This window comes from Rutidosis leptorrhynchoides, chromosome 3 (assembly GCF_046630445.1).
Source record: "Rutidosis leptorrhynchoides isolate AG116_Rl617_1_P2 chromosome 3, CSIRO_AGI_Rlap_v1, whole genome shotgun sequence".
Lineage (NCBI taxonomy): Eukaryota > Viridiplantae > Streptophyta > Magnoliopsida > Asterales > Asteraceae > Rutidosis > Rutidosis leptorrhynchoides.
In genome coordinates this window covers 9,503,478-9,519,533 of record NC_092335.1, presented here as the reverse complement: position 1 = coordinate 9,519,533, position 16,056 = coordinate 9,503,478, and the positions used below count along the sequence as shown (strand labels likewise).

Here is a 16,056-nt window from a genome sequence, read left to right as displayed (position 1 = left end):
TATATAGACGTCTGATGATTTCTACGTATAGACAATCACCGTATATAATAGTTTTTAACAATACATCCGTTGACAATACAGTCAAATAAGATATATGGTGATGATTTTGTGAATGCAAAGTTTTCTCGAATAAAGCATGTATGACTCCATGCACATAGCTTGTATAACGTATAAGCAAACAGCGGAAGACTTCTAGGAACCTGAGAATAAACATGCTTAAAAGTGTCAATACAAAGGTTGGTGAATTCATAGTTTTAATGTTGCGCATAATCTGTATATAAAGGTGGATCACAAGATTTCAGTTGTTTCATCCAGAAACGTTTATCAAAATATTCTACAAGATTGAGCACCCTGGTAACTAAACTTTAACGTCTATATAATAAGTACCCCTGTTTTAACATACATGCAACCAACATGTACAATACACGCAATCCAACATGTACTAAACTCAAATAGCATACGTCTGTTTTATAGTTCAGGCTAGGGTTTCTATACCTGGAACAGACGGGGATGTCAAGCCCTATGAATTCATATATAACTACTCGCGCCCACCAGTTCTTATAACCGGCAGTTACTAGTTACCAAAGCTAAGGGATTTTCGGTTCAAACTCGGTGTAGAATTTAGTATGTACTTGTATCCATTGCGTTTAAAATAAAGTGTATGTATTCTCAGCCCAAAAATATAGATTGTAAAAGCAATTAAAAAGGGAGCAAATGAAACTCACCTTAGCAGCACATAAGGTCATTCACCGAAATGTGACCGAAATTCGGAATGCAAAATAACCGTAGATCTCAACCTAGAGAACATATGTTGGTCAATACATGTCTAACAAGCTAGGTCGGGTCATAGTGTATCACAATCCTAATGCTCGAGACCGATATTCAAAAGTTAAAAAAAGTCATCTCAAAAAGTCAACTTTGAGAATTGTTTAACAAAACGAGACGTGTCTTATATAAGAATTCATTTACTCGACTAGTAGTATCCAAAAATCCAATTTATTAATCTTATAAATAAGTTGTTTAAATATTAATTGTAGTTTCAAACACAATTTCAATTAACGTCAAACATAATTTAGTTGACCATATCTTTTAATTCGTTCATCGAAATCTCGCGATTTCTAAATGAAAAGTTATTAATTTTTCGATAGCTTTCCAACTACATGCATATCATATACTTTATATCAGTGGCATATGTATCAAACTCGTGTTTCATCATAAACTATCTAACGACAAAATTAAAATATACAAGCATGCATAAATATATATACTCGAGCACTAGACATGGATGCACTTTTAATATATAAACGATAAGATATGAATGCTAACATATCAATATTGTGATTCAATATTGCAAAAAAGTACGTAGACGCAACGAAAATGATAAATGCTAGGTTGACCTTTGACTCATGATCATAACCCATAACCTCCTTAGCAATAATCCATAATTTCTTTAAATTTGACTTACTCGAAGACTTGTTTTGAAATCGTTTGGGCAGAACCTCGTCGTAATATTTTATGTATAATACTAATAATAATAATACTACTACTAATAATAAGATTAATAATAATTATAATCTTAATAATAATTATAATAATAATAATAATAATAATAATAATAATAATAATAATAATAATAATAATAATAATAATAATAATAATAATAATAATAATAATATGGAGTAAAATATATTTGTATGTATTTAAGTTTGCGAGTTCTTAAAACATCATCAACTTATAGGAAATTTTTACGGACAATAGCTCGTGAAACAACAAATAAAAACAAAGTCTGTGACTTTTTATTTTGTTTGATAGCTATCGACATATTTAAATTAATCATAAAATAATATATGATGCATAATAAACGTGTTAAACAGTGAAAAACAGTGAAACTGCCTCAATTTATGCCAACAATTATAACATTACGCGTTTCGCGTAAAGATTACAAATTCTGCGTAATCTTTTGAAACATTACATGTTTCGCGTAGATGGGTACGCGATCCGCGTATGATGTCTTCACGAAAGTTTTAGATTTTTGAGTTACGGACGTCTGGACACCGGAATCACCCTTTTTCGAGTCAGTATGATTTAGTTATGATTTTTCTCGTGCAAGTGCGCAGGTTTAGTGATTTCCATCATTTTAACTTGAAATCTTGAGATGAAATATTGTAGTCTTTTAGTGCTCATTAGAAACCTTTATTTTATTTTTATTTTTATTTTCATATCATTGAAAATCTATAAAAACATTTTAACAATCAAACTCTATTATATCGAAAAACGTTTCCGCACGTTTGAAACTAAATCAACTGAATATTATGAACTTTAGCTTTCCACTAACTTTTGTCTAACTCTCGTTAGTTGACACATTTGTTCTTACTTATAAATCACATTACCATTTATTCCAAATACCGTTAAAAAGAAACATTTCTCAAATCAATGTGGACCTCGTAACAGAGACTCGTAATCATATCACGATGTTTCTGATAAATCAAACATTTGATATTGTCTTCTAATTCCATCGATAAATATATTGGAACAAATACATTCATGTAAAGTATTCTACATCTAATACTTTGTTAACATTTTCAGTTAATATAACTATATATTATATTCATATTTATATACACATAAATGTTCTTGAATCATCGAGCACAGTCAAAAAGGTAATTGAATATATGAATATAGTTCCAAAATTTTCGAGACTCAACATTAAAAACTTTGCTTATCGTGTCAGAAACATATAAAGATTAAAGTTTAAATTTGGTCAGAAATTTCTGGGTTATCACAGTACCTACCCGTTAAAGAAATTTTGTCCCGAAATTTGATTGGGATGGTCATGGCTGACAATAAGTATGTTTTCATGACGCATACGAGCTGAAAATTAGAGTTTTATCATCATTGAGTAATATAGATAAAACAATTCGATTTTGTGAAGAGTACGAGTGAAGTTATCACAAAGGAGTGAAATGAATAAATGTAGATTCGTCATATCTTTTGACGTAGATAGGATTGATTTTCGGAGTTCAAGGGATTTAGAGAAAATCTTCGTAATAAGATTTGATTCTTTGGTAATTAAGGAAATTAGGATCTTCTTTGATTAAATGTAATAACCTGTCATGATTGCTCTGTCAGATTTTTCGCTATAAATCCACTCCCTTCGTTTCTTTATTTTCACAACTCACCTTCTATTCTTCCTCCCTCAACTCATACTTTAAAGTATTCGTCAATATGCTTCATCCAGTTCTGATTCTTGATATACTCCTAACTTTCATATCTATCATTCTTCTTTTTCATTTGCCGCCGGAAGAATCTATTTACTTCTACTATACTCTTGATTTTATAGTGTTTTTAGTTCTCCCCTGTCTTTATGTTGCTATATGTATCGATATATATGGTTTGTAATTTCTGGATTGTTGTTGGGTTTAATATTTTCCCTTATATTTCGATGTCTCTGCTTCTGTCTTTCTATAACCATTGACATCTACGGTTAATGCTCTCTTCCATTTGCTGCGATTTATACTCCCAATTATATTTCGGAGCTTCATGCTTTTGTCTTCTCTTCCCGACTTCAAGTTAAGCGAATAATGGTTCAAAATTCCTAGATATTAATTTCGGAATGAACATAGTTAATGTTCTAAGAAAGAAATTGTAATAGCACGGTCTTGATTTGTCAAATTACCAGAATACCTCGGAAAAGGCCGAATCATCAAGAAAAATATTTTCTTGATATGTTTAGAGTTTAAGTAGAATACAAGAGTCGTGTAACATGACACATGATGACGTTATGATCTGTGAATCATCACGTTCCATTTAGAAACTCAGCATGACTTACTGTAATATAATCACGTTGATCAAGAGTCATTATATTATACTAACTCATGCTTCAGTTCCCAACACTAGTTCAATAACATTCATATTTTAAACTCGAAGGTTTCAGAATTTAGAAACTAAAATAGTTTCTTTTATGATATTACACAGATAGCGCGAAGAAGTAAATGATTTCGGATAACAATAGTTGTGAAGATATCTTCAGAAACATCGAAAATATTTATAAGGAAAGATATGATGATATCTTAGAACATGATCAGAGGATGATGAAGAATATTGTCCGCAAGGGTTTTAGAGTAAGGAGCAAGGTATTTGCTAAGGATTTCAGCATACACTGAATCATTTGGATTCTTTGAAGGAAAATTTAGTCGTTGTGATTTGTCCACAGCCTTCTTCATGGTTTGCTCAATCCGTTTTCTAGTTCCAAACCTTCTCTTTTTCTGAGCTTTGCCAACACACTATTCTTTATCATCAAACTTTTGACTGTTAAGGTCGTTTACGGTTTTTGCTGCTTCATCAGCATTTTTCCAAAAATTCGGAGAACTACTTCGCAGATTAAGGTGTTTTTTAGAAACTTCACATTCAAAGTCTGTAAGTCTTGGAGGTAGACGTTATATGTATATATATATATAACTGTTGGCGTAAAATTGCTACGAAATTCAAAATACTGATTGCTAATTCCCAGTAGTTGGTATGACAATTGTTGTTACAAGTTGTAGATGAGTACTTGATAGAGTTTCAATGAATAAGTATCGTGATTTTTCGGAGAGGCTTAAAGATCAATGAAGTTGTTGATAAGTTTACTGCTAATGTGGCGAGATATGAAAGATTCCTTGGTAACAATGATGAAGGGGTAATCGTTATAATAAGGTTTATTCGAATGAACAATTGAAGTTGGTTTGTTGGAGCTGTGACAAAACTGTCTATTTTGAAAAGGGATTGAAAAGTTATTTTAGCTAATAAATGCCAAAGGGTCTGACACGGATACGTGTTAAACTATGACTTTGGTTTTGAGGGTTTTTCAAGTACAAGACTGCGGTTAACATGTGGTTGGATCATCATCTCGATGATTCATTATTTGAAGTGTCTTCAGGAATTTCGAGGGATTTGAACATAGATTGTAATCGTTAATATTCATATGATGTTCTAGGATTTTGAATGATACAAATACTTTTCTGGGTTCTATGATAGAAATGATGTTCTAGCACAGTTTTGAAGTCAAAGTATAGCTTCGAAAGATGTAGGAATCTAAGAATGATGCCTTTTGTTAAATCTTGACTTGGATTTTGATTTGCCAAAATCAAAATATGTAATCAAATTTGGATGAGGATGGTTGTTTTGATTTTTATAAAAGAATATATATTGTTGTGAAAGTAGTGTGTATAGTTGATGATTTGTTGAATCAGAATCGAAGAATGTAACATATTAATTGTGAATTTATATATCTCTCGGGTATTACCTACCCGTTAAAATATTCTCACCATTAACAGTTTGTACAAAAGAATTTTCTTAATTACAATCTTTATGAAAATATACCTGCTTATATATTTTCTTTAGATGTAATCATGGATTTAATGAGTTAACATAATATTAATCTCATCTGGTTTTCGACTAGGACTAGAATATATAATCTCTAAAACTTTTAGAAACTACATATTCTCTGCAGAATATTTCTTCGATTAAGTTATGAATCAATACTTCATTGTTTGTTGCTGTTGGTATTCCTTGGTATCTATGGTGCGTATGACGTTGATGTTCGAGGTATAGATTGTGATGTTGAGGTGTGAGATGCGGATGTTATTGTTGGTGGTGGTAATGATACTGTTGGTGTGGAATGCAGACCCGGAACACGGATGAGAGATCTGTGGGGTGGCCTCAATCAATATGGGGATCAATCTGAAATTGATCCGTATAGCGTACTGCTGCTAAGCGGCTAATGTGCGTTTAGAGTGAGAAACAACTGTGTGAGAGAGAAAGTGTACTTCTCTCTGACTGAAGTTAAGATGATAAATGCAGTGACCCAGAGGGTCTATTTATAGGCGTAGAATGTCCGAAATTCTCGGGATACACGTGTCAATCGCTGATTAATTCAGTTATGCGAAGTATCCGGGAGGTCGGTGGCGTGTGCTGACATGGCTGCGTGCCGTTCACGCGCTGAGTTAAAGGGCTTAAGCATAGAAGCTGCACGCAGGGCTTACGCTTGACGCTGGGCGGCCTGCTGAACGCTGGGCGGCAAATACTGAAAACCGCTAAAATTTGTTATCTTTTGTGCTTTTTGATCTATTTTTCTGTATAAAAATGTTGTTTTTATGCGTGTATCCCCTAGGATACACCATTACTAACCAATCATAAACTGAAACATACGCGAAAATACAATGAATGAAACCAACAGAAGAAACAAGACGGACCACAACGTAAAGACATCTTATATGAGCTTGGAGCATAGATATGATTTGGTTTCGAAAAAAAATTGCAACAAAATAATTTCAAGTCGTTGAAAAAAAAGAGGCTAGGTATAAAAATATTTATTTTTACAGCGGTTAGGAGTCACTGGCGGAGTTCGAACGCGGTTTCGGAATCCACTATACCGATCATTTTCTTTGACGAACTATTACAGTGTTATAGCCCATCAGGAGGAAATCCCCACGACGAATACCTTGATAGGGTTATGTTTTTTTGGTTTTTTCTATGGAATACATGAAATTATATAATTATGTTCGAAAAAAATCAAATGATTTACACATGAAATTCAACCATATAAACCGTATACTGCGTGTAGTGGTTATGCATTGTTCTTTGTGGTTATTGGAAGGCGATGATCTATAAGGAGTATATGATAAGGAAAAGTATAATGATGTCTCGAACACCATTTGAAGAAGATAGATCTGTTAAGATGATGATGTCGTTTTCTAAGGTAACAGATTCGGAGATTAATGTGTAGTATCTGTAGAATAAAAAAAGTTGGACTTGTATTATCAAGGATGGGGTGTGGGAATCGTTGCCTGATTGACTGATTGCAAAAATGTGCCAATGATGAAGTGTGAGAAAAGAAAGGATTAGTTGTTACTTGTTCATGTCTATAATTTGTTGCAGAACCACTAATTACTAATTAGTGATAATCATGTTATATAACAAGTGATGCAAAAATCTGTTTAAGAAACTGAAACATCTCTAACATTTCATAAATCCAAGCTACAAGTATTTAACAAACTCAAAACACAACCATAAAACCTAGAAACCGAAATACTTCAACCCCATACGAGTATAGGGTAGCATTACATTAACAGTTTAACATAACATAATGAAAAGTCTAGATGCAGTAATCAAGTTCCACGTAGGGCATGTAATAGCATCATGAACTTGATCATCTACCTGAAACTCCCCCTGCATTAGAATCAAAATGAACCATTAAGAATATATCCAATAAATGGATCTGAAGAAAAAAAATACAGCCCAAAGAAATACTCCCTCCGTCCCAAATCTATTGTCCCCAGACAAAAATCACACAGTTTAAGAAAAAGTACTTGACACATGTACTTTTCCAGTTCACTTTCCAGTTTTATCCCTTACTTTTGACCTATCTTTTTGTCTTACATGTATAAAGTAGGGGCACAAAAGAATTTTATCACATTATTCTTTTCCATTTATAGAAGTGGACAATTAATTTGGAACATCCAAAAAATGAATACCGGACAATAGATATGGGACGGAGGGAGTATATCTTTATACAAAATGACATTTAGATTTGTAAAACGATTCTAATACTTGATTGTAGTGTACACTATAATACAATGCAACAGAAACTTAATATAATTAGCTGTACCTGACAACATGTTCTTATTTGAGTGACTATAATAAGGGACTAACAATCGTTCTGGAAAAACATTGTATATTATACATATACAGTATAAACATAAATCACGAGGCAAATTTTTTTGAACCAAAACTTAAATCATTGTAAAAGGGCTGCTGCACATTCTAAAAAAAAAAAAAAAAAAGGAAATCGAACTAAGCATATATATCCAAACACCAAATTTATAATTCACCCAAAGACAAAACAAAGGAATACAGAGCTTCTAAAAGCATGTATGTAATCAGTAGAAAAAGAGCAGTAAACTAAAACATACCTAACAGTAAATGCGTCACACACTGCAGAGAGACTCTGCAAATTGAAAGGTGTTTGGCTTATGAACGTATATTCCATCAAAGTCGAACGAGCGAATGGACCTAGGTTCTCCAGTAAAATCAAGAAGCTTGTGACAAGTCCTCGATACGATATTAAATCTTATCGCTTTTTTGGGTATTTGAAGTACCAAAAAAGAATCCTCATCCTTTTCACCCAACACAAGCGATAACAACGTATAGTGAAAAAAACCACTACCATCAGCAGCTCTATACGTAGTGGATATGATTTCAGGGAAAGATCTACTAACTTGTTCAAGATCAACACGATATTTCATAATCCAGCCCGAATAATCTTTCTTCAACTCATGAATTTTGTATCTCACATTATCAGGAGGATGAGGGATTTCGACAACAAGCAAGCGACCCCGAGACTCGTACATGTAACCACAATAGCGTTCATGAGACACACCAAGAAGATGAAAAGGGCAGTACATATGACCAAGAACCTCTTTATCTAATTTGAAATACAAAATAAACCCCGAATCATGATGCCAATGAACGGCATTGTTCCAATAAACACCACCAGCAAAGTATATATCATACTCTTCATCAAGTGTAAAAGGGAAAATGGGCTTGCAAGTTTGAGTTTCAGAGGAATAAATTTCAATCATGTAACTCGTGCCAAACCGAATATCAGAACCTTGGCTACTAACAAATATGATTTTGTAGTGAGGTGATTTTGAAGGATCATAAGCTATAGTCATACCTAAATGCTTTGACTTAAGATAATACTCGGGATTAGGAAGCGTTGTGAACTGGTTAATAGATGGATTGTATACGTAATACTTGTAAGCAATCGCACGCCTATGTTGTACAATCATTTTTTTTTGGCCTTGACACAACAATAAACCATTAGAAGAGTGCTCAATCTTAATTTTTTCAACATCCAGATCAAATCTAAGGACTCTGAAAGGTGGTTTTACTGGAACCTCGATTTCGAAAGGGACGAAATCATGTACTATGTGCTTCATTTCGACTATTGGTTTGGGAACTGTAAATTCATAATCTTCCCACGCTATGGATTGAACTCCCTTTTTACGTTCGAGTGGGACAAACAAACCCAAAGGGAGAACGGGCATTTTCTCTGCAGCAATGACCGAAGAAGACGAACTTTCGTCTGTTTTTCCCCTTTTCATGTTTTTTGTTGCCATTTTTTGTTCTACAAAACCATATAATAGAGGTTAGAAGTAAAAACGCAGCAAAGAATGAATTCAGCATGATTGATATACAACAACAATAATCAATTATCAGCAGCAAAGATACAGTAGCTTTTTTGATAATTAACAGTAGATGATTAATTATGTGAGGTTGCATTAACAAAATTAATTGCAAATTCAATTAAGCATGAACGTGTGTAGATCAACACATAAATACAAATTCAAACTTCCAAAACATAATTAAGCATACGTAATCTAACAAATTAGTTTCGAAAATTTTAGGTTCAAAAAAACTTAATTGCAACTTTATTAAACTAAATAACCTAAAAGTATACTAAGCGACTATATTTACCCTAGTTAATTAACTAATTTTAATAAGACGTAAATTAGAATCGCGAGAGTAAGCATACAAACATAATCGAACCATTACGCACAAACTATCGAAGCGAAGGGAAAAACCATAAAAAATTACATCATGCAACCAATACGGTAAAAGTTAACCGCCATATACCGGCAACCGTTAGGTATCAAAAAAGCTACTGTATCTTTTGAACCCTTATTACATCTACACAAAAATTGATTTATCTGAGTCTCACAACACGGCAGCGTGGCGGAGGATTTGTTAGTGCAAATTTTTTTGATTTTTTGATTTTTCGATTTTGCCTTACCGAAATTTTTTTTACCCTAAACCCTTCATATTTTGTCCTTAAACATTCGTATTTTGACCAAAAAAATCTTCAAATTTTACTCAAAAAACACTTTATTTTGTCTCAAAACTTCCATGTTTTGCCAAAAAAATCCCTACATTAAAAAAAAAAATTCACCTGGTGAAAAAATTTTCAGAGTCCGCCACTGACAGGCAGCGTTTTTTATTTAAACAAAACTACTGATGAGTTGTACTAGTTGGTTAAAACAAAAAAATATATATATATAGATGCTTAACGTATCAAACGCATAAATTACAGACAAAAACTAAAACAGAAATTACCTTCAATCGCCACAAAAACTCGACCAGAAATTGGCTTGTACCCTAATACATTCGTAAATTAGGGTTTTATTTAGACTTTTAACTCTAATTTGATTGATCGTGGGAGCGCGGTTTGTATCTAAAACCCACAAAATTAGCCATTATTGTAACTGATTTGACATATCTTCTCCCACTATTGTTTCGGGTTAGTATGCACATTTAGTCCCTCTACTATTTTATATTGACAATTTTTTTTATTTTAATTAGAAACATAAATTGTATACTTCTTGACTTCTTGTTACATCACTTTGTATATTGTAGGTTCGGACTAGCAGTGTGTTTACACTTTACACGCACGCCATACAAATAATTCATTATCGATCAAACATATTTAATTGTGTATATAGTTATTCAAAAAATTAATCACTAATACTTAGAGTTGTTAACATAAAAATCATAAGCCCTTATAATTTAGAGACTTGTTATCTCTTCATCACATAAAGCGTGATGTGCACTTCCAATGTGTCAGATGCTCAGAAACATCCCTATCTAACTTACAAGTGTCACACCTCTATTCAATAACACGTGTCCACCAAAACACAATGGTTGAAAACCACATACAAACTTATTTCCTTCCACTCTCTCTCACACATCTTAACTCTCCTCTCATCTCTGATTGAAAAAAATACGAACCCAACCTGACCTAATATACAGCCATTTCACTTCTCCGACGACGTCAATCTGTAACGGAAAACGTGTAGTATTAATCCATACATTTTTTCAATCATAATGATACCGATTATGCGTAACACTATCGTTGTTCAATGAATCGAATCGGTCCGATGAACGAAAGGTCGCCGGAATAATTGAGCCCGACAAAGTTCAGTCTATTAATACTACACCGGTCACCATCCACAATTCATCTTATTCTGGTAATTTTCGATTTTGTGAATTTCGACGATTCATATTATATTGATCTGTTGTATGAAACTCTAATTATTCGTACGACTATATTATTGTTAAATTCGTAATTTCACTATTAACCATTGTTCCGGTAACCATCCAACATTCATCGTATTCATATCTTAGTTCAAGTATTAACACCCATTCTTTGATTTATATTTTTTTATGCCTAAATTGGTTCTATAATCCCTAACCATACGCAGAAATTCATAAATGTGTTTTGTCAAATCGTTCACATTATTTTCTAATTAACCATACCCAGAAATTCATATAATTTATCTTTTTTTTACACTAATTTGTCAGTTTACATCTAAAATTCGTTTACAAGTGTCCATATTATACTGATTAGTGAAATAAATTAGGCTTAAACCCTAATCTAAAATTTGTTAATAACTTCATTCTTATTTACATTAGGGTTTTTTTTCTGATTTGTGGTGTGGTTTTAATACATGTATAATCCTCTTCTTTCCTTTTCTGTTTACGTTTTTAACAAGATACATTGTCAACATAGGTATTCTTTGATGCACACTACGTGTTTGATGAAATGTTTAAGACAAATTTGGTTATAGACATGTGTACGCTTTTGTGAAGTTACCACCCATTTGATTTTATTTACTTTGTATATACCTAAATTTTCATGTTATTGATGTATACTTGCTTCAGTTTAATAAAGAAACCATACTATACTACTACATATGATAACATGGATTTATGTTAATTCTTTGACTTGATTCAAAATTCAGGCAATATTTACTCAATTATATGTCATTTAATGTGGCACTTTGCAACTTTCAGTGTTTATGCCATGAAATAGTCGTTACATATTTTCCAATTTCCACATCGGTGTGAGTTAATGGGTTCATGGCTACATCACATTACATATAGTGTTATAATTAGCATGTACATGTTTTTACCTCAGAAGCATATATTATAGGATGAATATAGTTTAATAGACCGTGTATTCAAATTGTTAGATGTTAAGTTTCCAGTCATTGTTTTTATTATTTTAAAGGCTGGATAGTTAAAAGAGTAATATAGTTGTAGTTTAATATGTGTTGTATTTAAATTGTTGGATGTTACTGAGTGTCCAATATTTGTTTCTATCATTATGGATGTCAAATAGTTACAAGAGTAATATTACATCAAGATGTCAGTGGACTGCGATTCAACGAGTATTTTGATCAACTGAAAATGGTATACAAAGAATAATTGCATTGATTAATTTTAGAAGTTCGATACTTTTTAGTTTAGGTAGTTTTGATAATTTACTGAATACACATTGAAACTCTAATAGCCATGAATATGTATTGCCCCTAAAAATTGATTACGTAATATTATTACGCAATGGTTCAATATTTGGTTTCATCGTCTAATTATTATTATTATTCAAAAAGCATGCCTAACCCTCTGTAATTTCCTGAAGTAAATGCTTTACATGAATAATATGCATAGATCCTTATTGTGTGTATACTTATGTTGTGGAAGGTCACTGTGTTAATGTGTCAAAATTTATGCATTCTAACAAGACTAAGCATAGAAGTTGTATGTTACTTAGAGAAAATGTTTTAAGTTTATGCATCTAATGTCTAAAATATCCAATATGGGGCTTCTGTTATCTTCAGTTTTAATCACCTATTTTAGATGTTTTGGTTTTATTCATGTATAATGATAATGATTAGCTCTTCCCAATTCTCACTTACAAGGGCCAGTGGCAAGACGCAGATATCATAAAAGGTATTACTTCTACCATTTTGTTCCTTATAAAAATGATCAACCTTTACTACTTGTGTTATATAAGTATGCTTATGCTTATATGCTTTTGTACTGTGTTTGACAAGCGAGCAGGCTTTTAAGTTGTTGATATCATTATTTAGCTACATTAATGAGGATAAATATCATGATCATAGGATAACACAAGTAGTAAAGGTTGATCATTTTTAGATAAGTTTTTTAATACAGTGATTGCTCTTTCTAGCATTTTTATGCTTGAACAACGTTTTATGGCTATCTTTTACATTTTATTTTGTACAGTAATCTCTCATAGCAAATAGCAATGTGGCTGCTTCAGATAATTGCAACGGTGTTACAAACTGATATGGGTGCACTCAATAGCAATTGGAATATCAAATTACTTTTGAGATGGGAGGTAAATTATTTCTTACTTAAACTTCATGTTATCATATTAATCTATTTAACGATCTGTTAATTATAAGATTGATTCATTGTCGATATGAACACATTATTGGATTCTATTAATGTTTCGACTTCTACACAATTTTGATTCATTGTCACAATGTTTTGGTGTTGAATGTTTCAGTCAACTATATGATTTTGCCTACTGTTCTTGATATGGGTACAGGAAAGCTGGCTTCAAGCACTTAAATTTCGGGCATTGAAGGTGAAAAATGCAACATGCTTTCAAGCTGTATGTATTAGTTGCACACAACTGTTGAAAGACTTTTTCTTGGTTTAGTAAAATTAACGAGTACCTTACTTCTCATCCCGAATACATTAGGTAATATATGGGTCATGGAGAAGGATAAGGATATGGATTATTTCGGTTTGGATCAGAGTGTTAAAGGCTACAATTTTCAAATTTGGTTTCATCATTATTCTTTTGCAAAGTCTGCTCTCTATGGTCATTTTTTGATTGAAAATTGATGGGTTGACTTGTGCTGACATTTTAACTTTTAAAAGTCAAAACGGCCAATTTTTTTGGGAGTTCCTACTCTGTTTTTCTTTTGGTAATGTGGGTAATGGACTTGGTTGATGTTACAGGATGTGCAAGTATTAAAGATTTTGATGGTGGTACAAGACATATAATTGTAAAAGATGCTACTTTTTGGTTGATCTACCATCCATATGCAAAGTTTTAAGTTTATGGGTTTTTGTATAACTTATTTGGCATCTGTATTAATTTTGAAAAGTGTAATTGGGATGTACATTAATAATCCGTCCTAGGTTGTTTTTGGTCATTTTGTAGTTGTCATGTAATCGTCATTTTGTACTCTCTTTATCATACCGTTAATTGATATAACATATACGTTTCCAGTTTGTTTGATTAAGAGTTTCCGTGCAACGCACGGGCTCTTAAAGGCTAGTAATGAAATGTCCCGTTCTTATTGATTAAAAACGTTCCATATTAATTGATTTCGTTGCGAGGTTTTGACCTCTATATGAGACGTTTTTCAAAGACTGCATTCATTTTAAAACAAACCATAACCTTTATTTCATTAATAAAGGTTTAAAAAGCTTTACGTAGATTATCAAATAATGATAATCTAAAATATCCTGTTTACACACGACTATTACATAATGGTTTACAATACAAATATGTTACAACGAAATAAGTTTCTTGAATGCAGTTTTTACACAATATCATACAAGCATGGACTCCAAATCTTGTCCTTATTTAAGTATGCGACAGCGGAAGCTCTTAATAATCACCTGAGAATAAACATGCTTAAAACGTCAACAAAAAATGTTGGCGAGTTATAGGTTTAACCTATATATATCAAATCGTAACAATAGACCACAAGATTTCATATTTCAATATACATCCCATACATAGAGATAAAAATCATTCATATGGTGAACACCTGGTAACCGACATTAACAAGATGCATATATAAGAATATCCCCATCATTCCGGGATCCTCCTTCGGACATGATATAAATTTCGAAGTACTAAAGCATCCGGTACTTTGGATGGGGCTTGTTGGGCCCGATAGATCTATCTTTAGGATTCGCGTCAATTAGGGTGTCTGTTCCCTAATTCTTAGATTACCAGACTTAATAAAAAGGGGCATATTCAATTTCGATAATTCAACCATAGAATGTAGTTTCACGTACTTGTGTCTATTTAGTAAATCATTTATAAAACCTGCATGTATTCTCATCCCAAAAATATTAGATTTTAAAAGTGGGACTATAACTCACTTTCACAGATTTTTACTTCGTTGAGAAGTAAGACTTGGCCACTGGTCGATTCACGAACCTATAACAAATATGTACATATATATCAAAGTATGTTCAAAATATATTTACAACACTTTTAATACATTTTGATGTTTTAAGTTCATTAAGTCAGCTGTCCTCGTTAGTAACCTACAACTAGTTGTCCAAAGTTAGATGTACAGAAAAAAATTGATATATATTATCTTGAATCAATCCACGACCCAATGTATACACGTCTCAGGCTAGATCACAACTCAAAGTATATATATTTTTGGAATCAACCTCAAACCTGTATAGCTAACTCCCACATTACTGTATATAGAGTGTCTATGGTTGTTCCAAATAATATATACACATGGGTCGATATGATATGTCAAAACATTTGCATACGTGTCTATGGTATCCCAAGATTACATAATATATTAGAATACATGTATAATACAATATAAGTTAGCTAGGATATGATTAATATAGATTTGTTACCAATTTTCACGTAGCTACAACAAGAAAAATTATCCAATCTTGTTTTACTCATAACTTCTTCGTTTTAAACCCGTTTTGAGTGAATCAAATTGCTATGGTTTCATATTGAACTCTATTTTATGAATCTAAATAGAAAAAGTATAGGTTTTGATAATGCTAAAAACGAACATATATTTCATAGCATTATTCCTCAAGAAAGACAAGCTTTTAGTTGCAATTGTTCTATTTACAAGTGATATTCGTTTAAATAATAAAAGGTGAAGACAAAAGACAGATTCGACGAATTGAAGACGCAAACGACCAAAAAGCTCAAAAGTACAAAAGACAATCAAAGAGGTTCCAATTATTGATAAGAAACGTCTCGAAATTACAAGAGTACAAGATTCAAAACGCAAAGTACAAGATATTAAATTGTACGCAAGGACGTTCGAAAATCCGGAACCGGGACCAGAGTCAACTCTCAACGCTCGACGCAACGGACTAAAAATTACAAGTCAACTATGCACATAAATATAATAT

The 16,056-nt window shown here is 32.3% G+C and overlaps 1 protein-coding gene and 1 long non-coding RNA gene across 2 annotated transcripts; one reads left to right on the top strand and one right to left on the bottom strand.

Annotated features, from left to right (window-relative positions):
- Nucleotides 1-7,003: 7,003 nt before the first annotated feature.
- LOC139895710 (F-box protein At5g07610-like) lies at nucleotides 7,004-10,279 on the bottom strand. Its single transcript, XM_071878249.1, has 3 exons — nucleotides 10,156-10,279; nucleotides 7,953-9,169; nucleotides 7,004-7,209 (listed from the first exon to the last, which is right to left on the bottom strand). Exon 2 carries the CDS (start codon nucleotides 9,159-9,161, stop codon nucleotides 7,968-7,970), a length of 1,194 nt encoding a protein of 397 aa, XP_071734350.1. The 5' UTR covers nucleotides 9,162-9,169; nucleotides 10,156-10,279; the 3' UTR covers nucleotides 7,004-7,209; nucleotides 7,953-7,967.
- A 2,458-nt stretch (nucleotides 10,280-12,737) lies between these two features.
- Nucleotides 12,738-13,674, top strand: LOC139898089 (uncharacterized). The gene is made up of 3 exons (XR_011776870.1): nucleotides 12,738-12,831; nucleotides 13,129-13,243; nucleotides 13,457-13,674. It is a non-coding gene; the product is annotated as an uncharacterized lncRNA (long non-coding RNA).
- The last annotated feature ends 2,382 nt before the right edge of the window (nucleotides 13,675-16,056 follow it).

What these genes read in the sequence shown, in the direction of transcription:
- LOC139895710 (XM_071878249.1), bottom strand. Translation starts at nt 9,161, where the DNA reads ATGGCAACAAAAAACATGAAAAGGGGAAAAACAGACGAAAGTTCGTCT.